The sequence below is a fragment of the Neofelis nebulosa genome, chromosome 5 (genome assembly GCF_028018385.1).
Source record: "Neofelis nebulosa isolate mNeoNeb1 chromosome 5, mNeoNeb1.pri, whole genome shotgun sequence".
NCBI lineage: Eukaryota > Metazoa > Chordata > Mammalia > Carnivora > Felidae > Neofelis > Neofelis nebulosa.
In genome coordinates this window covers 128,666,150-128,688,292 of record NC_080786.1, presented here as the reverse complement: position 1 = coordinate 128,688,292, position 22,143 = coordinate 128,666,150, and the positions used below count along the sequence as shown (strand labels likewise).

Below are 22,143 nucleotides of genomic sequence, written 5' to 3'. Positions count from 1 at the left end.
TTATCATGTCAGATTTAGGGAAAAATACAAAAAAAATCACTCATATGAATTTTCCACATCTTAACTTTCAACACTATTATCAAGTATTTACTATGGCTAAGCTACTATGGGAGAGAAACATGAAATAATTACATCTGCATTGGAGATATAGCTAATTTCCAATGTAATTTCTACCTGACTTTTCATTCTTACAAATTACTGACATATCTAGTGAAGGCAATTAATTGCAACATTTGATTAGGCCATCCACTATCATATGGAAATCCTATTCATCTAAACATTATAAACATTGAAAGAGAGATAGACTATGGTAACATATTTTATTATTATTTCAAATCATTTCCTATCTCTAATATGCCAACTTTTTCTAAATGAAAAAGAACAAGAAGAATTCTTCAGTAACAAAATCATTTTTAGAAAATGCATTTTTAAGTTATTGGGCTGCTTAATATTTGAAGACTATTGAAAATATACAATGAACCTTTTTATTATGCAAATATATTCAATTCTGAAAATTAAATGATAATAAAGTATTCTCTTTTTCTTTACCTCATATTACAGTAATGAAGCTGTTACCTCTGAGTGTGCGTTTTAATGAGTTTTAACTAACATTTTAATGAGCTGACATTATAAACCCGAGGATTAGACAAAGTTGAATTTACTGGATAGAGAAAGTTTCCTCAGTAGTTAATTATATTAAGATGTAATATAATGCATTTTATGATATACCACCAACTATCAGCCTACAAGAAAAATTATATTAAAAGATTGAATAATATCATTATACCTAATCTGTACATGTATCCTGGTTCCTCACTTTTAAAATAAAAAGCTAATGATGTTTTTATATATGCAAATCACATGAAATATATAAGGCATAGACATATCAAAGATAACAAATCAAAATTTTTATTAAGTTAAATGAATTTTTTTTGACATTTGCAATAAAGAAAACTCCATGAAGAGCTACCTTCAATTGGAGACAAGATTTTATTTTTAAAGAATGAATCATTTATAATTGTCTTGATTCACATATTTAAAACGGGTTTATAGACTCACAACTTACCATTTGGGAGAGATGAAGAACTTTTTGTAAATAAATGATATTTTGGGGGTACCTGGGTGGCTCACTCAGCTAAGTGTCCGACTTCAGCTCAGGTCATGATCTCACGGTTTTGTGAATTCGAGCCCCGTGTCGAGCTCTGTGCTGACAGCTCAGAGCCTGGACCTTGCTTCAGATTCTGTGTCTCCCTCTCTCTTTGCCCCTCCCCTGCTCATGTTCTCTCTCTCTCAAAAAAGTTAACCATTAAAAAAATTTTTTTAAATAAATGATATTTTGGTTTTGATGCATTCTGTGAAGACAGTTAATAGGTGATGGTTTCAAGGCTCTCTCAACTAAAACATAGTCACCATTACTTACTCCTTCCTCCATATCCTCCTTGCCTTTTATCCAATCCTCTCTTCAGGCACTACGAGGCCTAGGTGTGCATCAAAAGGTTGTCATCTGAGGGAAGCAAACATAAGAGACTCTTAAATACAGAGAACGAGATGAGAGTTGCTGGAGAGAGGTGGATGGATGGGCTAAAGGGGTGATGGGTATTAAGGAGGGCACTTGTTGTTATGAGCACTGTGTTAAACGTGTAAGTGATGAATCACTGAATTCTACACCTGAAACCAATTTTACCATATATATTAACTAGGATTTAAATAAAAACTTTAAAAAAAAGGTGTCATCTTACCTCCGTATCTCTTGTACAAAGCTCATAGTAAGGCTCCAGTTGACCGTCCATGAAGAGAGGCCATCTCAATATTCAAGTTTTCTGAATTTTTATTCTATTTTAGAAAAAAGCTAATTAATCAAGTTATATATTTTGATCTCACGCTTCTCATCAACCTACAGATATTCTGTTGACATTTATATTTCAAATTGCCATTCTTCTGTAAACCTGCTATCTGTGTCACTGAGTGACTAGGGAAAACCCAGGTTTCCATACCCTGTCTACAACTCTGTTGAATCCATTGGGGTAGAGCGTACACTTGTAAAACACTCAGAGTCGATTTTATTTTTATTCATACATTGTTCAATATAAATATTAATAAATTACTTCATTCACAAGGTTGTAAAATCAAAAAATATAAGATGGATATAGTGAAGCCTTCCCTTTCTGTCTTTTACTTCCCAGTTTTTTCTCCACAAGACGTTTGTTATTATTGGTTTCTTAGGTTTTCTTCCAGAGATTGTTTTATGCCCATGCAAGCACATTCCAGCGTGATTCTTTTCTTTTTGTAAGTAATTAAAGCATATGCTGTATATTCCAAACCCAACTCTGAAGTTGGCTCCTCTAAAATGCCTTCTTTGGGGGCGCCTGGGTGGCACAGTCGGTTAAGCGTCCGACTTCAGCCAGGTCACGATCTCGCGGTCCGTGAGTTCGAGCCCCGCCTCAGGCTCTGGGCTGATGGCTTGGAGCCTGGAGCCTGTTTCCGATTCTGTGTCTCCCTCTCTCTCTGCCCCTCCCCCGTTCATGCTCTGTCTCTCTCTGTCCCAAAAATAAAATAAAAAAAATTAATTAAAAAAAAAAATGCCTTCTTTGTTGAACGCCATATTTCTCTCCATTGGACTTTTTTTTTTTTTTAATTTTTTTTTAACGTTTATTTTATATTTCTCTCCATTGGACTTTTTTTTTAAATTTTTTTTTAACGTTTATTTTATTTTTGAGACAGGGAGAGACAGCATGAACGGGGGAGGGTCAGAGAGAGAGAGACACACACAATCTGAAGTAGGCTCCAGGCTCTGAGCTGTCAGCACAGAGCCTGACGCGGGTCTCAAACTCACGGACCGCGAGATCATGACCTGAGCCGAAGTTGGGTGCTTAACCGACTGAGCCACCCAGGCGCCCCTCTCCATTGGACTTTAAAGCATTTTTGATGCACCTCTCAATGTAGTTCTCTGTTATTGGATGTTTTTTTTTTTTTTTCCTTTTCTTTCAGATTGTAGTTTTGAGTTCTCTATGGTAACCCTCCTAAATCTCTTTAGTGCTCTGAAGTCAAGATCTAGGCTTGAAGTGTCTCATACTTCTAAATGTGTTACATAGCACATTGTAACAACAAAATATGCAGTACCCATTTAGTAAATGAAGAAGTGAAGAGCACCTGGCTGGCTCAGTCAGTGGAGCATGTGATTCTTGATCTTGGGGTTGTGAGTTTGAGCCCCACATCGGGTGTAGAGATTACTTAAAAATAAAAAAAAAAAATTAAAAGAAGTGAATGATTTGAAAAACTCTTCTGTTATCAAAAAGATGTAGTTACAACTAGAAGTGATTGGAAAGTGAAGAATCTCTAATTTATCCTGTATCCACTAAAGCAAAATTAAATGTTATGTTAAAATCACCTTTTAGAAATGAACTGAGCAAGAGGCACCTGGGTGGCTCAGTCAGTTAGGTAGCTGACTTCAGCTCAGGTCATAACCTTTTGGTTCTTGGGTTCAACCCTTGAGAGGAGTTCTGTGCTGACAGTCTGGAGACTACTTCAGATTCTGTGTCTCCCTCTCTCTCTGTTCCTCCCCTGCTGGCACGCTCTCTCTCTCTCTTTCCCAAAAATAAATAAACATTAAATTTTGGGTTTTTTTTAAATAAACTGGGTAAAACTGGCCAAACTTTAACCTTTTGATTGGGAGGAATCAATGATATTTTATTGTCCTGTTAATACTTTATAACATAAGTAATATCTAAATATGTTTGACTTAGAATTATACTATTATATATAAATCTCAACTCCTATAGTACTCACTCCAATAATTATCATTATCTACTAACAATTGCATAGAGTTTGACAGTCTATCAAGACATTAAAGTAGGAAATATTTTATACACATTGTTCTTGAATATTATTAACTTCTTTACAGAAGAATTAAAAATCGACAGCCATTGAACTCATGTAAAATTAGATACACAAATAGAATTGTAAAGCCCTTTTTATTTACTAGCATTTCTATTTCCCAACAGCAAGCGTAATTCTCATTTATGAAGTACTTCCTTTATGTCACATTGTGATTTAGAAAGATTGCTTTTTAATTCTTTTTTAATTTTTTAATGTTTTTTTCTTTTTTTACTTTTGAGAGAGAGAGAGAGAGAGAGACAGAATGAGCAAGGGGAGGGGCAAAGAGAGAGGGAGACACAGAATCTGAAGCAGGCTCTAGGCTCCACACTGTCAGCACAGAGCCTGACATAGGGCAAGAACTTAGGGACCATGAGATCATGACCTGAGCCAAAATCAGACACTTAACTGATTGAGCCACCCAGGCACCCCACTTTTTTAATTCTTTGTAACAATCCAAAGACAAAAGCTTTATTATCTCCATTTTATAGATGAAGAAGCTCAGACTGTATAAGACCATCTGGTTAATAAAGTGGCAGAGCTGAGAGTCAAACCCAATCCTTTGACTAAATCCATTATTTTACCCACAATGCCATATTGCTTCCTTAAAAAATAGTAGTATTTTCATAAACATAAATTAAATGCAAGTTCCAGTTCCCATGAAAGCTCCTGAGCAAATGGTGGAGAGGAAGTAAGATGCATTTCAGGAAGAGAAAACCAACAGCATGAAGGCCCAATAATGGAAAGGAGCTCATTGTGTTCCAGGAAAGGCCAGTGTGGGTTGAGTATTATGGATTGAGTGGCAAGGACGAGATAGTAGAGTTTTAGAGGGTAAACTACATAGACTTAAAGATGGGGGCAGGTGAGTGTCCTACCTGGATTTGCTGGAACTGCCCTGGCATCATTCTGAAGAATGCTTCCTTTTGTTTTCCAAAGTGCTTAGTATGGAGTTATATATGGTGATCCAACTTATAGGTAAAGTTGAAGATTTTAGATTTCACAAGAAATGAACAAAATTTTTGGTGGCTACTTGGCATATTAGTAGGAAAGTGACAGATTATTTTAGTCCAAATTCCATACCTGGTACTTTTGTCAACTGACAACATCCTCATGATATATTGAAGCCATTTTTCATGGAAACTTACTGAAGCAAAGCTATTTCTTTTAAGTAAATGTGGGGAGAAACATGCCAGGAGTAGTATTAAACATGTGTTTCAGACATCATTGGATAAATATATGTAACATCTGATTATTTGGGAGCTACTAATTTATTTTGAAATTTATCCCATTTGACAACTTCAGATTTTCCTTTTGTTGCTCACATTTTAGATATGTTGCCCTACATTCAGAAGAGTTATAATTTGACTGCTTGTTGAAAACATCAAGAAAATGTCTCTAATTTGACCATTTATAGACAGTTTTGGGGATGAGTGGGGTGAAGCAGTTGATATTTTGTGATTAAAAATGGCCAAAATTTGGGATTATAATACTTTGTTAATTTTAGTAGTATCACAAATGGCCTTGATTAGGACAAAATAATGAAGGTTTGATGGATTCTGATAACTCTTATCAAGTTTTGGTATCCTTTCAGGTACAGAAGCTAAAACAATCAGATGCAATGAGGCAGTTATCTCTATGTAGGGAGTTGGCACCTCTCCAAGCAGGAAGTGGCTCTATTTACTCTTCGTTGTAATTTAGGAATGAAAAGTATTACTTACCTTGTCCTCACAATAACAGTGGAGCCTAGAGAATAAAAATATAGCCAGAGACTTAGAAGACAATTGGATTTATTCCCTTATGGCTGACCATGTACTCTGTGGACGGCCAAGGATGACTGTAGGATATGTCAGAGGAAGAGAGGGATTTTTTTAAAAACTTCCATCTTAAGATGACATCTTTCTAGTTTCATATAAGATATGAAGTTTTGATTAAAGTATACATGAATGTTGAAATAAATATTTAAACACTTTTCAGGAAAATACACCTACAATAAATTTTCATCATGAGAAGTCAGTATTCCTTACCCTAACATGATATTTGGTTTTTTGTTTGTTTGTTTGTTTGTTTGGGTTTTCTTGGTGTCAGCTTGTTTTCATAGAGTATATGACAGTGGGTGGAGTAGAGGTGGGTTGTGGACTCAGCATCAGGAATAAGTGAAATTGTGCTTCTCATAGGTAAACGAAAATTGTCAAGCACATTGTTTCCAGTTGCTGTCAATGGTGTTATATGAGTTTTCTGAAATCATTTAAATGTGGTCTTTAGCACATTTGCATTCATAAAAAGTGCCTGGGTATGTATGCTCCTTGCTTCTTCTCCTGCTCAGCTGTCAAAACATGGTGATGCTTTTGAAGATTTATGTTAGATAGGTAATGAGATTACTGAATGTTAACTGCAGCATTCAGAATTCACTTGGTGGCAAAAGAAAAGAAGGTTACTGGGTCTTTGAGATAGAATAGAGAAATGATGGAGCTAGTTTTAATCAGCCAATTTGAAAATAAATATACTGTATTCTGGATTAGGAAAGATTTCAAACTTTGTGTCATGTTGTAATCAAATACAACATTTCTAGAAGAATATAGGATGTCACATTACTTCCATTTCAGCAAAATTCATGACAGCTTAGAATAATGGCCATATTTTGTGGTATGGACATATGCAAATCTTAATATTGGATGGGAAAGACTGAAGAGTCCACAGGCATGTGTGACACAATTTTTTTTTTAAATGCTTTCATTGTTGCATTAAAAATGTAAATAAATCTCATGTAGTTGGTCTATGTTCCTGTGTAAAACAGGAAAATAAACAATGTGATTTCAAAGTGGTCATTTTCAGATTTACGGATTATAATGGCGTAATGGTTACCTTCCAAATCGGACCTCTACTGGTTATGGTTGTGAAATGTGTTGTTAAAATAGGAAACATGATGAAAATTGTGAAATCAGCATAATTAAGTTGAAGGTCCAAAAACGCATTGTAATATATATTTCTTTTATTCAGAGATTTCACTGAGTTTCAGGTAGAGGGGAAAAAAGATAAAGCAACAGTAGTTTAGAAGTAACTGGCATTCTCGACAAGGAAGGTTGACCTTGACCTTCTTCTCCTTCCAACCCTCATTTCATCAGCAGGGGTGAGATTACTTTGAGACCCTGCCAATAGGTAATAAATAACACATAAATTCCAGGACACCCTTGCACTGTAGGGTGCCCTAATGTGTAATAATCCTTAGACTATTGAGTTTATAACTCATGACATCTGGCAGTTACTTGGCATTGTAATTCATGTTGATCATGCACATCAGAATACACCATGGGAGAGAAATATTGGAGTAATAACCCGTTGATACCGGGACAGGGTGGAATGACAGGAAGATGCTGTCAAGATTGTGTACCTCTGTGAACTATGCAGTGTTGGAATGCTGTAAAAACTAATGCCTTCAGATAAGGACTAACAAGGCAGGAGGAGGGTGGTAATCTATGGGGATCCACAATGGAGCAGCACATTAATATTTACTTGATAGCACTCTTTAGTCCTTTATTCAAATTGACAGATGTAGCTGTACAGCAGTAATGAATCCGGAAGTTAGAATTTAAACATATACTCATGTTTATTTTAAATTTAAATGTGTCCTTAAATAAATGTATTGAATTCCTTTCTTTTACACATCTGCATATATGATATTCAGTGCTCTCAAGCTTTTATTTTATTTGGTCTAATAGTGAGGATTAAATGAACAGGAAGAGAAAAGAGAGGAAGTAATGGGAGGTAATGGGCAAAAAGAGCGATGTACAAAGCAGTTGTAACAAGCCTTCCTGGTACCTAAGAGCCTAACTGCTTTGGCTGAAGACTTGAGGCTCATGGGAAATGAAACAGATTGAAAAGCTAGAAGCAGACAGATGGCTATTTGTAATCAGCCTGTAAATATAAATCCTATAAAGATGTTGTGATTATTTGTATGTTTGTTTGTTTGTTTATACTCAAACCTAGATCTAGAGAAAATGGGACGCAGTATTGTAAGCTTCACATAATCTGGTATTCCCCTTGTTACCATTCTGAAAAACATTACATAATACTTAAAAAAAATGCTAGCCTCTGTAGTTCTGAATTTTAAATTCAATGTGCTATTTTTTTCATTACCCAGAGTTGTAGGCATCTCCGTCACCAAGATTGGAATTACCCCTAAATGGAGCAGGTGCTAGAAGGAAGTTGTTTGGGTATCAGAGCAGAATATTTTGAGGGTATCCAGGGGAGGTTTTTCTTCTGAATATAGGAAGGCATTGCCTTGAATGTGTTTAGACTGATACCTGCTGTTCTAGACACCATCCTCCTCCTCACATACTATATTTGGGCACGTCTCCAAGATGCTCTCATCCCTTTGAGCTCTCTGTGATTCTGGAGGCATCATTCCCACATGAACAGTTTTGTGCACGATGGCACTTTAAGGAAGAAAAAAAGGGGAGTTGATTAAACATTAATTAGCTTCAATCCACAACTTCCTCCTAAGCTAATGGATAGAGTTTGCAGATCCCTGTCAAATATCAGATGCTAGGCTTTGCCAAAAATAGGACTTCCAAGTGTTGAAGGTAGGCCAACTGCCGGCTCCTTAACTCAAAGCAAAGGAAATGATTGCCAGAGGCAGGCCTTGAGTCTGCTGTGGTCAGATGTCACCAGTTTGCAGTGCCACATGTGATCCAAGAGTTTATGAATGATCTCAACACTTGGTCCCCAAGGAGAACATATGCATTACAGAGGTTATGGATACAAATTACAGAGAGCAAGATGTTTCCATGCAATTTCTAAGAATCCTTCAGCAAGTTTTAAACATTAATGGAAAACATTAAGGAAGACTTGGCACTCTTAGCAGGACTTCAAATTATATTGCTGGTGAGGACAGAACAGAGCTAAAAAAAAAAAAGGGATTCAAGAAGAAAGGCTTAGCTAAGAAATCTGGGGCTGGCCATTCCTCTTGTGAATTGTGTGTGTGTGTGTTTTATTCCCTGCAGAATTACCAGGCTTCACAAAATGCTAGAACTTGAAAATAAACAAGTCACAGGGCATCCTTGTTTATTCAGCATGCTCCAATTCATATCACTGGTTTATCAGGATCGTTTGCCGACTGAATGTGCTTGCACAGGGAGTCTTAGTAGAGACGGGGGCAGGGGGTGGGAGGGTGAGAGTGTCTCAGCTTGGAATTGTCAGCATGCTGCAGGGGTGCCAAAGTGCCAGAGCGTCAGCTTGCACAGCAGGACGTCTCCCCACTGAGTCCTTTCTTTCTCATTCCCCTTCTGTGCAGAAGAAACCACTCATGACTTGTCCCCTAGATATCAGATTTTATCATCTATTTAGCTGGTGGCGAGCCTGTCTGTTCTGACTATATTTTGTTTGATCATACCAAGTATAATAAAACAGTTTGTTGTGAATGATGATTCCTCTTTCAGTGTATTTGGTCTTTGAGTCATTGAAACTTCAGAAAAATACAGAGTTACTAGAGCTTGTCAGTGGGGTCCTTTCAGTTGAAAGGGGGCAGCTCAATTTAAACTGGTCTAAATATGAAAGAAAGGTTGTTTAGATCATGTAACTAGAAAGCCCAGATTTAGCCCAGTCTTCAGGATTTATTTATCCAGATAGGTCCTCAAGAACCCAGATGTGTTCAAGTGCGTGGCCTCCGTTTCATCCTCAGACTGGAGCTCCCCCTGGGGTCACAGCCTGGCTGTCAACAGCAGCCATTTAGTACAGCAGGAGATAGTGTTCTTTCCTCAGAGTTAGAAGACCTAAGCTTCATTCTGGTTGGCATTACACCTGCCCATTCCCTGTGATGATATAGGCAGTGTTGGGGCTGGTAGTGGTAGTGGTAGAAATAGGGAAACAATATACACCAGCTGTAGGAATGGCTAGCATATTTTTTTTCTAGTCCATTATAATACCGATAGTATAATTTGTTCTAACAGTTTTACTGGTTGGCATAAATCTGTTGTGTCTTTGATGGATTGATTTCTGACCTTGAACTGACTGGATTTTATTTTAGATATTTCTGGGCTTATCAGTAGGCAATTCAAGTATTCTGTCTCTTAAATCCACCCAGCTTAAACTGTTCTTCCTAAACAACATTTTAAAATCAAGTTAAAGTATTTTGGTTTGTTTAATGTGATAAGGAAAAGACTACGACACACCTCTTGAAGAGGAGTTCATCGATTCAACCTATCAAGAACACTCGATGAGCTCTTCTGATGCCCTGCAAGATGGGAGCCTATTGGAGGCTTACCTAGTCCAGTGTGAGAATAGAAGGAAAAACTTTTCAGATGACTAAGTCAGAGGCTGACCCTGAAGGAACGGTATACGTTTGAAGGGAGGAACAGGAAAAAATAAGGAAACAAAGGGCTATCTGGGGGAGATTTTCAACCCAACAGACCACCATATGCTAATGTACATTGATAATTAGACGTTCCTCTGTATGTTTTCTACCGAGAAGTCTTGAGCCACACAGCTGTGACAGTTTCTGGGCACATACAGAGAGAAACCCTGCTGGCAAAGAAACCTTGTTATCAGTATTGCTCTGAGCTGCTATCAGTTTCTACTGCTGCTAACAATGCTTTTAATTATAATTTCTTTTTAGATTACCTTTCTCATGATCAATTTAGTTTGTTGCGGGTGATGTTTTTTATCCAATGGTGTGTATGAACACTTTCATCAGTAATTTCTCTAGGCTCTGTATTTCTAATAACTACTTAGAAGCATGCATACATTGTAATTCAGAAATACATCTTTCGGTCTCTTAATTATGTAGCCTCATCTCATTGTCATTGCTAGTTTATCTTAATAAACTAAGATGGAAATGCCTGAGTCATGATTTGCTTTGTCTATGTTGACAAAATATAAAATAAAAATGTAAAAAAATATACAAAATATAAAATACTTTATAAAACATATAAAGATATAAAATATATGTCTTTAAAATTCTTGACAGCTGTTGATTTAGGACAGAAGGGAGAGGACCTGGTGAGTAAAAGAAGGTGGTATGAGGAAACAGGAGCCAAAGATATAAGCTGTAAAGGCACAACTAGATCTAAAATTCTTTCAGGCCATTATATTAGTTGCCTGTTTTTGTGCAACAAACTACAAGACTCAGTGACTTAAAATAACATACATTTATTCTCCATCTGTGGATCAGGAACCCAGATATGAGTTATCTTAGTTGTCTGCTCTAAGGATCTCTCACAAAGCTGCAGTGAGGTGTTGGTTAGGGCTGTGTTATCATGTGAAAGCTCGATTGAGGAAGCTTGTTGGACTGAAAGCCTCAGTTCCTTGCTTGCTGTTGCCTAGAAGCTGCCTTTAGATTGTTGTCAAATGGACCTCTTCTTTGAGCAAAAAGGTATCTTACATGATCAAGGAATTCGATGAAGGAAGAAAGGGAGTGACAGAGAAAAGAGCTAGAGAGAAAGAAAGATGAAAGTTATCATCACTTATAACCCAGTATTGGAGATGACATTCCATAAGTTTACAATAACCTATTCATTAAAGGCAAGTCACTAGGTCCAGCCCACAGAACAGGCAAGGGGATTACACATGAAAATAAATGCCAGGAGGGAGGGATATTAAAGAAAAAGCCCACCACAGGCATTATCATGTCATGCTTGTTTCGTATTTCTTCACCATTTTATAGGGCAGTGCCAAGTCCTTTGTTGTGTTTATTATGTTCTGGAGAATTGAATTAATTTGTTGCAAATCTTTATGTCATGACTAAGAACTGTATTTTATCAAACACACAGTAATTCAAAACTTTCTGATCTTCCAGAATAACTTCCTAAGTCACAGTGCATGTCAATGTAAAAAGAATGTAAATCTAACCCAGATTATGAGTAGCTGGGTGTACTCTCATTTATGGTTTTCAGCTCATATACAGAAATGAATATTTGGGTTCTAGCCAATTAGAACCCCCCCAACAGTCCCGGGGATTTGAACCTTTGTATCTAAATTTAGCTCCACACGGGGCGCCTGGGTGGCGCAGTCAGTTAAGTGTCTGACTTCAGCCAGGTCACGATCTCGCGGTCCGTGAGTTCGAGCCCCGCGTCAGGCTCTGGGCTGATGGCTCGGAGCCTGGAGCCTGTTTCCGATTCTGTGTCTCCCTCTCTCTCTGCCCCTTCCCCCGTTCATGCTCTGTCTCTCTCTGTCCCAAAAATAAATAAACGTTGAAAATAAATAAATAAATAAATAAATAAATAAATAAATAAATAAATTTAGCTCCACAAACAAATGCTATATCAAAACTGTACCTGTTTGTATCTTTTTTTTTCTTTAAAGCATAATTTATCACTATCCACTAAGCTTTTGTCATTGTAACCAGATTATTTTCTCAGTTAATCAGGTTTATTTACTTTATTTTGTTTCACTCTACATAAAGAACTGTTTGGAGCTTTAGTTATTACACGTATTGCTGTGTGCCCTTGCTTTGGCTTATTTGTCAAGCCACATCAAAAATGTAGCCCTCAATTCTTTCGACAATAGGGGCTTAAAGAGAAAAAAATATAGAGTTAATTTGGATTTGCTTTGCTTTCCTACATTTACAAGACCATTTTACTTCCTTTCACCTCACATGCATGAATTCTTTACTGCAAAGAACACTTTCTTTTCTTTATCACCTACAATAAAATGTAGGGCAAAATCCAAGACAGAAATGAATAACTAGCATAAAAATTGGAAATAATAAATATTATTTTATTTTGCCAATATTAATGAATGGATATCAAAACCTCGGAAACATGTAAGCAAATATCAGAACATACTTAACCTTTGGTACGGTGTGAGAAGAGTAAAAATGACTTCACTTTTCCCTAAGAGTAAGTTTTCTACATTCTGTGCTAGGACCTGGTGTAAAGGATGTGTTTCTCTTGAATGTTTTATTGAGACAGAGAAGAAACACATTTTATTACCCCAAAGATTTAAGGTAAAAGAAATGGTATCACTAAGCAAAAAATGAATTAACTGGATGCTCCAAAAACCCCAACGAGCATTTTACAAGTTGAAGAGGGTACAGTACCAATTACACTATTATCTCACCCTACTCTCTGGGTGAATAGCCTGAAAGCCTAAAATTACAGTTGATGTTAGATTTCTTGGCTTCATTTGCAAATTGGAGTCATTTTCTTTTTGTGAACGCCATAAACACATGTTACATTGTTTAAGAGTAGCAGTCCTTAGTTTGTTATGATATTTTTCTCCTTTTTGTCCTCCATGTCAAAGGACCTTTTTTTTTTTTTCCTTTCTTAATTTGGCTTGTTGCAAATTGATGTAACACTGTGTTTCTGAATGATTTGCAATGGCCTTAAGTACCATCTGAGCAGAGGCTTTTTGGCGTGTCATTTGTTAGGGGACCAGTTCTAGAGAAGGTCCTTCAACTGGCCAGATGTGTCATTTTGGAACAGATTGAGGGCTTGCCAAAACACCATTTGTTGCCAGCACTGGATATTGTAGGGGTGCTCACCACTCTGTTACCATATTTTTGCATGTCTTAACATTGCATAAATAGGCAGCTGTTCTGTATTTAGAATATAAATGAGTCACCAGCTTGCTTTCCCAGGAGGATTTACCTGCAAAAGGGAACCACGGTGTTAACCCCTTCCCATCCCCCTGCCTGAATGTCACATTAAATGCACTCTTCTCTCAGCCCATTCAGAAGCAAATCCTATGCATATAAATCACACCTCTCTTGCCAGTGAGACAAGAGAACCAAAAATGTGCAGTTCACCATGCTAAAATGGAACACATTTCCTTAGCAGCAAAGGCAGTAAATTAATCAGCTTATAAGCTGAGAGTGAGCAATTTGTGCTGAATTCTTTCTTACTGTTCCTTCAATAAGGAGACAAGTTTCTCTAATCTCTAAAAGGGCCATGACTTCATTAAGATGGAAAACCGTGTTAAAGGATGTGTCGCAAGAGAAAAGAGAAGAAAAGCCCTAAAAGTCACTCAGTTGTCTCTCTGGAGCTATTTTCAGGCCAGGGAATTTTTATTTATTTGTAGAATGACAATTAACCTAGAGACTTTGCCCAAAAAGGAGCAGAGTGCTGAAGTGGGTCTCATTATAGCACACCAAAGGCAGTTGGTTTGACCTAATCCACGTTTGTAACAGATGATTTACATAACAGACTAGCAGAATCTACCTAATTTTGATTTCAAATAGCTTAACATATATATATATATATATATATATATATATATATATTTGCATAGATATAATGTATCTGTATTTGCATAGATATAATATATAAATAAATATATATATATATATATATATATATATATATATATATATTTGCATTGATATAATGAACTGTATGTGCATATGTTTGTTTTGTGTGTGTGTGTGTGTGTTGCCTTTAGATATACTTAGGAAACAATGTTGTCATTGTTGGCATATAAAATAATAGGAAAGTCAAGGCAGCTAGACAAAGCAAAGGCTGTTGAGGTATATGGTATATTCCTGGTCTGAACTACTTTTTTGAATGTTTATCCTAAAATAGACATGGCCCTTATTTGCTAAAGAAACCCAGCATCCTGCAATCTGATAGGGCCAAGTCATTTCTCCAGGCTTTTCATCCTGCCAGCAGAAGAAATGCACACACAGATAGATAGGTGACATTTGGAGAGCCAGGCATGCCAGATTTTCGGAGGTTACAATGGAGGTCCAACCTGCTGTTCTCCTAGTGAAAGGAGGGGAAATTCACACTGGCCAAACTGCTATAAGGGATATCTCTGCTCTGAATGTCACGCTGCCCAGATGTCGCTTGGCAGGTGGAGAAGCAGAGAATGAAAATGTAGCCCTGTGTATGTGGGTGCTAGTGCGTTGCAGGGTGAACAATGAGTCTATCTTCTGAAGTGTAATGAAAACAGTGTGGATCTTGTCCATATTCATGTCATGAGAAAAGGCATTCTCAAAAAGTCCTCACTCCACTTCCCCTCCCAGACTGACATACATACGTGCTCACAGACCATGTGCACATGACCTGTTTTGGGCTTTTAAGTCTAACTTGATAATTTAGGTGTTTATTTTAATGCATTTGTATACATATGTGTATATATGTTTTTTCTTTATAGAAAATAGGATCATACTGCATAAAAAATTTTGTACCTTGAATATTTAATCTCAAAACTATATCACAAGTATTTCTTTTCTTATTTTCCTTAGGCTTTTCTTATTTTTTAAATTAGATTTATAGCAAAGGTACATGATTACATAGTCAGCCATTTCCCTGTTGAACATTTAGGTTGACTCTAGAATATTTTTAAATGGACATGGCTATGTTCTCAGTAAATATTCAACGTTTATTAAAATGAAGTAAGTAAGATTTGAAGTTACTTTTTGCAAGAGAAAGCTAAAGTTGCTGTCATTGAATTTTCTTTCAAAAACATTGAATTATTTTTCTTCAGTGTTACGAGATGACTTCCGGCAAAATCCCACAGATGTTGTAGTGGCAGCTGGAGAGCCCGCAATCCTGGAGTGCCAACCTCCCAGGGGACATCCAGAACCCACCATCTACTGGAAAAAAGACAAAGTTCGAATTGATGACAAGGAAGAAAGAATAAGTGTGAGTTAAATTAAAATTAATTCCTACAGAGATTGAATATCAAGTCTTAAAATGGATCATTTTATTTTTTGTTATTGTTAATAAAATTGTAGAATAACATTGAATGCTGATTACCATTTAGACTGCATTGAAAGGACTGAAAAGGAGTAACCCAAACCAAAAAAAAAAAACTTTAGGATGAGTCTTCAAAGAGACAAAAATTAAACAACTCAGGTATAGATGATATAGTAATAATTGCACCCATCTGAATATGTAAATATGTCTTTGCAGTACAATATTGATGACTTAGGTTTTTTAACATCTCAAATACATACATCATTGCACTACAATATTGATGACTTGGTTTATTTTAATATCTCAAATACATTTATTGATCATGCTGTACATGAATGATAAAGGGTAGGTGATGGCTGTGAGCCATATTACCTAGAACATTTCTTTTTACACCATTTTCAAAATTATAAGAGAAAATGATTCGAGGTGATAGGTACTTCAAGCACCTTTTCCAATTTTTCAATGTTTATAACTAAACTTTTATACATGAATTTATTTAAAAGTTTAGGAGGTATGAAGTAAAATCAAAGTAAACATGACTTTTATGGTTCTGCAGTTTAGCTCTTGCAGAAAAATAGTCTGCCTTCAAGGGAAATTGGTGATTAGGTTCATCACAATTAATATTCAAAACAAAACACCCAGAACATTGTAAAGAGGTAGAAAAGGGGAAAGACATGCAATTATTTTATGGTTTTGTGGAATCCACTCAACTTTTGCTTATGACACTTATGGGAACCAGTCCACTGAAACAGTAGAAATGCCTCAAACTTCTGAGGTTATTCCTAATACAATGTTTATATTTAATACAATTATTGAGAATAAATATACTTTATTTAAAATCATGTCCATTTCTCTGAGCAAATGTGACATTTCTGTCAAAAATCCATACAGTCTAGATGTCTATTTAAAAATATCTTGTAAATGAGGATTTTTTTACATGCACACTATGGTTACACCATAAAACAGAACTGGACAGGCCATATAGGGGATCACAATATATATTCCTATGATTCTGGCTTGAACTCTTGACAGCATGAGGATCTGCATTACTGGGAGCACTTTGGCTCTCAATGGTCTGTGTTTGGGTACTAAACATGAAAATGTGTTCCTGGTGACAAAGTTAAATCAATGTGGAAGGGTTTCTAGTTCATGTTTGCGTCATTTACCTTTCCCTTTGTACAAACCACCACAAAATACAGAGACTTATGATAACCATTTTATTTAGACTGTTTTGTGGGTAAGATGACAATTCTTCATTCTGGGCCAGATTGGCTGATCTTTGCTAGGTTTTTTCATGCTTCTGTGGCTTGTTTAAAAGATGTGTTGGCAGCCAGATGATCTAGGATAACCTTACTCACATGTCTGGCAATTGACTTACACCCAGTTGGGCATCTTCGTTCTTCTCTTGGCCTATAATTTTCCAGCAGGCCTGCTCAGACTGGTTCCCATAGTAGTCTCAAGATTCCAGCTGCAGCAAGGAAACATAAGTCTCAATGTGCTAGCACTTTCCTTCTATTGAAACATTTCTTTAGTTTCATCTGTCAAATCAAGTAATTTTGCCAAACTCAGCTTCAGGGGGAGGAGGAGTGGCCTCCATGGACATTTTTATAACTTATAGTTTATTATACTCCACTGTACCTAATTAAGAACAGGTTGATGGTCTTTTTGTCCCATGGAAAAACAAAGTTGAAAGTCCTTTTTTTGTGACATGACAAGTTTTAGAGCCTGAAATATCTCTGATGAAAACATGCCTATGTGGATTTTGTTTGCCTAGGAGATAAAAATTGCCAGAGGAAACCAGCATGTTCTTACCTCATATCTCTTTAAGAACACTCAGCCATTGTGATGTTAAGATCATTGAATTATATAAATACAAAGAAACAAAATTGGAAAAGAAGCTATGAGTTGCTGATACACTTACTAAAAACCTAATTCTGCTTCAATATCCTCTTTAACAAATAGACATTTTAACATTTTCTTTGGTTTATTCAGTCAATAAATGTGTCTCATTTAGGAAACATTTAGGGAACACATTTTAGAAGCCAATGATTTGTACCAACTCATACTCATTATTAAAAAATGTATTTATTTTTATCCCCCCGCCCTCTTCTTCAAAAATTATTTCATAAATACAGCTAAGGTAAGACATAAGTAGTTAATGCTAACAACTGAAATGTAAGCTCCATGAAAGCAGAGGTTTTTATTATTTGGTTTCCTACTGAACCTCAAGTGCCTAGAACACTGCGGAACCCATAGAGGTACTCGGTAAATGCTTGTTGAATCACTCTGGATCTGTTGGATTCCATTATATTACCAAAAGCAGGTATTTAGTACTTCTTTCTGGTAACAAATTATCAATAGCAATTCATTCAACCTACTTCAGAGTGAAGATTAACCATTAAGATTTAAGAAGCACTCACAAGACTCAAAATAGGACCAGATGAGAGAAAGAATGAAACACATTTTCTAGAAAGGGAATATGGAGGTTAATCCTGAAGGAGAATTTAAGAGAAGAAAAGACACATGCCAAAATACTGGGAAAGTTTTCTGTCTTAGACACTGAGCTATTTCCTTGAGGGAAAAAAAATGTTGTGCTTAAATATTCAAAATGATTTATTAGTCACCTTCCCTTTGCTGTTTATTTTCCTTTCCATTTCCTCCCTCCCTTTCTTCCTTCCTTCCTTTCTCTCTCTCTTTTTTCTCCTTTCTTTCCTTCTTTCTCTTTCTCTTCTTTCCTTCTTTCTCTTTCTCTTCTTTCTTTCTTTTTTTTTAATTTTTAACAGATTCGTGGTGGAAAACTGATGATCTCCAACACGAGGAAAAGCGATGCAGGGATGTATACCTGTGTTGGCACCAATATGGTGGGAGAAAGAGACAGTGATCCAGCAGAACTGACTGTCTTCGGTAAAGCTCTCTTTTAAATTATAAATTGCTATTTATATATACTTTTCCTTAGATTGTAAATATGTTTTAATACTAAACATCAGGACATAGAAGGACAGTTGCTTATGACTTATGGTGAGTAGTGAAGGACTGGATTTGTCTTGGTTTCTGGTTCTATCCGTCAGATGAAATCTGTGATATGAAGAAAAATAGAACTTTTGAAACAATAATTCATTTACTTTATTCATATATATTTATAGGATTTTCCCTTTCATCAGAATGTAAAAAAAATTCATCTTTCTCAAATTCTGTTTGAGATATTATATCCATCTAAAGTTTATCTACTGTGATGTATTTTTAAGTATCTTTTATGGGTAAGACACTGGGTAAGTTTTGTTTTTTTTTAATTTTTTTGTTTTTTTGGTTTTTTTTTTTTTAGTGTAGTGCAAATACATTTCACTTGTCTTCTGCTTTAAAAATTTCAAATTTAGATATTTGCAGTTTTAGCTTACGATAAAAAAAAAAAACTAGCCAGCTACACACACACACACACACATATAAATATATACAATCAAAATTAGGAAAAAAACAAACCAACCATAAACTCTCTTGCTAATGCAGGCAGGCTGGGTCCAAGAACCCAGGAGAGAGTCCCAGAGGACCATCCAAAAGGATCCTTGGCTTCACACAGGGTAGAAATCAAATGTGAGCCAGAGTAAGTGAAAATAGCATTTATTGAATAGTATACATGACAGAGAATAGCAGACAGAGTGGGAGACTCTGAAGGAAAGAAGAATGAGTTTTGTTTGTTGCTTGAGACTAGCGGTTTATATTCAAAAGGGTCTAAGGGTCCAGGAATCCAGGGTAGGGTCCAATCAAAGGCAAGTGTCAGGTGAACAATAGGTGTTACTCCATAAATCACAGAAGGGGTGGTATTAATGCCAGTGTCAGCTGAAGTTTGTTTGAAGCTAACGTCCTGGAATGTGTTTGGGATCTGGCTTTTCTTAGGTGTTAACAGGTGTTTGGGCCCTAAGACAAAACTCAGAGAAGGATTAACTTTCTTGCTTCCCCCTTGAAGTGGGAACAGAGCTTCCTTGGCTTACTCAGAGGCAAAATATGGAGCATGAGTACATGGGGCCCAGCAGAAAAACAGCAGAGATGGAGCCTTTGTAAATGGAGTGCCATCAGCTTCCCTACCTCATTGCTATGATATTCATGTTTCTTCAGATTTCAGAACCAAGGGACTCTTTAGCAGAGTAATAGAATTCATAGGTTAAAACTTGATTAGATCTGTATCAGAGAAATTGTGGACAAAGCATTAGGAAAGAGAAAATTGGGTAGAATAAAGATGCCACAGTCAACAAAAAAGGAAAATGCTATAGGGCAGCTGTGAAAAATTGAAAAAGAAATAAAATTACAGAAAATTGGGGAAAGTAGGGATCCTAAAGATATTGGAAAGTGAAATATTCCTTCAGAAGTCACTGAAATCCCACTTAAGTCTGTGTATGGATATTTGTCTATACGTACACACATATGCATACATGTATATATACACACACATGTATATGTATGTATGCATGTGTGTGTATATCTATCTGTAGCTTAAAAATATTTGACTATTAAAAAAAATATTTGACTATTGTTGATATTGTGTGATTTTTTTTTAAAACATAGGAGATAAGTGTGATTTTTAAGTTATTTTTCGTGCCAGCAAAATAATCTTCTGGTTTAATGAATTAGAGTAAGATCTTACTGCTGGTCATTATAACATGTTTGAGCGAAGCATCAGAATTCTGCATACATTCCAAAAGAAACTGCTTTTGTAGTTTGAGATGTGCCATCCCATGGTGTTATGGGAGCGCCCCAAAGCAAAATAGCCATGTTATGATTTCCATTACATTTAAAGCATTAAGGTGTGCTTTATGAATGTGTACCTGAGAACAGGCCTCTCTTTTCAATCACGCTGAGTACCGAGTAATCTCTGGTAATACTCCGTATGGATACTAAGCAGCTTGAAGTCCCAAATGACCAAACCAGGAGAAAGTCCATAATTCATTAAAGGAATTGAATAGTAAAAATAAAATTGCTCAAAGTATGCATGTAAATTTCTGTCCCGCAGAGCTCAGGCAAGTATCAGTTTGCCCTTCAATTTCATGCAGTCAGCTATAAGAGTCTCAAAATGTGCTTCACTCCATAATGAATAAAATACAGTTTTTTCCTGGTAAGATATGAAATTAGTGGTCACTGAACATTAGCATTGAAAACCCACATGTACAGCTGTTCTATTTAAAGAAGCACTCATTACTATTTTTCTGTAACTGCCACAAGCTTTGGAAGAGAAAAATGTTGCATTCCAAAAGTACATACTGCCTTCAAAAGGAAATTGAAAGGGTTTAATGTCATTACCAAAGCAATTAGACTTACCAAAATGTGACTGTGTTATGAAATATTTACCTCATGTTCCCTAAAGACATGATGGGAAATATAGGAGGTCCTTAGACATGTCAGGAGTTACAGGGGAACTTCTAAATTATTTTGAAAATAGCCATAAAGCAAAGAGATTGGATTTGTCTAGGGGCAGTACCTCTGGAAGAATTGATTTAAGAAACTAAGAACATTTATCTGATGGTGTAAACTAGTCAGAACTGACCTGGGGGTTATAAGTACAGTATTAAGTTGAAGGAAAAACTAAAATTCCATTATTGATAAGAAAACATCATCTGAACCCAGAAATAAAACATAACAGTAGTGATTGTCCAAATCAAGGATGTGACAAGGATTGCCTGAGAGAGGTACTTTGTTCAGTTCTTAGAGAAAATAACCAGTGTCCTATGTATAATGGGGAATTCTTTATTTTATTTGGGTGCTTTTGTATCCATACACATTTTCTAATAAACCTCTTTATATTTCATCATTGTTAGATATTATTATTTCTGACCTAGGGTTTATAAAAGTATAACTGGGTACATTTTTCCCCTCCCCGCTCTCAATTTTATTTTCATGTAGCAGAAATTCTGCTTAAAAAGAAAAAAAAAAAATTGGCTACTGTGATCACTCTGTAGCTACAGAAGATTTTAAATGTTCTTTGCAACTCGATCTTTACTTTAAGGTATGTTATACCCAGGGGCACCTGGGTGGCTCAGTCGGTTAAGCACCCAACTTCGGCCCAGGTCATTGATCTTGCAGTCCGTGGGTTCAAGCCCCGCATCAGGCTCTGTGCTGACAGCTCAGAGCCTGGAGCCTGCTTCAGATTCTGTGTCTCCCTCTCTCTCTGGCCCTCCCCCACTCACACTCTGTCTCTCTCTGTCTCTCAAAAAATGAATAAATGTTTAAAAAAAATTTAAGCATGTTATACACAAAAAGTAATTGATGGTGTTAATTGCTCAAAACGTATAATTCTAATTCACTTGTAAATGGCAAGAAAAACAGTGAAAGGAATAACAGGTCTTTGGTATCCAACAGCCATCCACAAGTATTTTGATTCTTTAGTGTGTGGGCTTGGACTTGGAAGTTGTTTAGTTTGAACATTTCAGTTTATCTTGTAAAAATCTGCTATTTAGACAAAGACATGATCAGTGTAACTTAATTTTCAAAATGTTACTATTCCATACTCCACGAATCATTTATTCTATTTGTTTTTCTTTAATAGATGTTGGTCATAAATAACAGCTTAGTTAAGTGGACAGTACCAAATATAAAATTAAGAAGTAGGCATCAAAGCGTAAATGGACACTAAAATCTATGGCACAGTCTAGAT

General features: G+C 36.2%; 1 protein-coding gene across 17 annotated transcripts in view; it reads left to right on the top strand.

Annotated features, from left to right (window-relative positions):
* ROBO2 (roundabout guidance receptor 2) overlaps window positions 1-22,143 on the top strand; it is a 609,497-nt gene that overhangs the window by 413,599 nt on the left and 173,755 nt on the right. For all 17 annotated transcript variants that reach the window (XM_058731736.1, XM_058731730.1, XM_058731733.1 and 14 more), the window contains exons 3-4: window positions 15,292-15,449; window positions 18,287-18,407. In XM_058731736.1, the coding sequence (XP_058587719.1) occupies window positions 15,292-15,449; window positions 18,287-18,407 (279 nt within the window). The remainder of the gene's footprint in view (window positions 1-15,291; window positions 15,450-18,286; window positions 18,408-22,143) is intronic.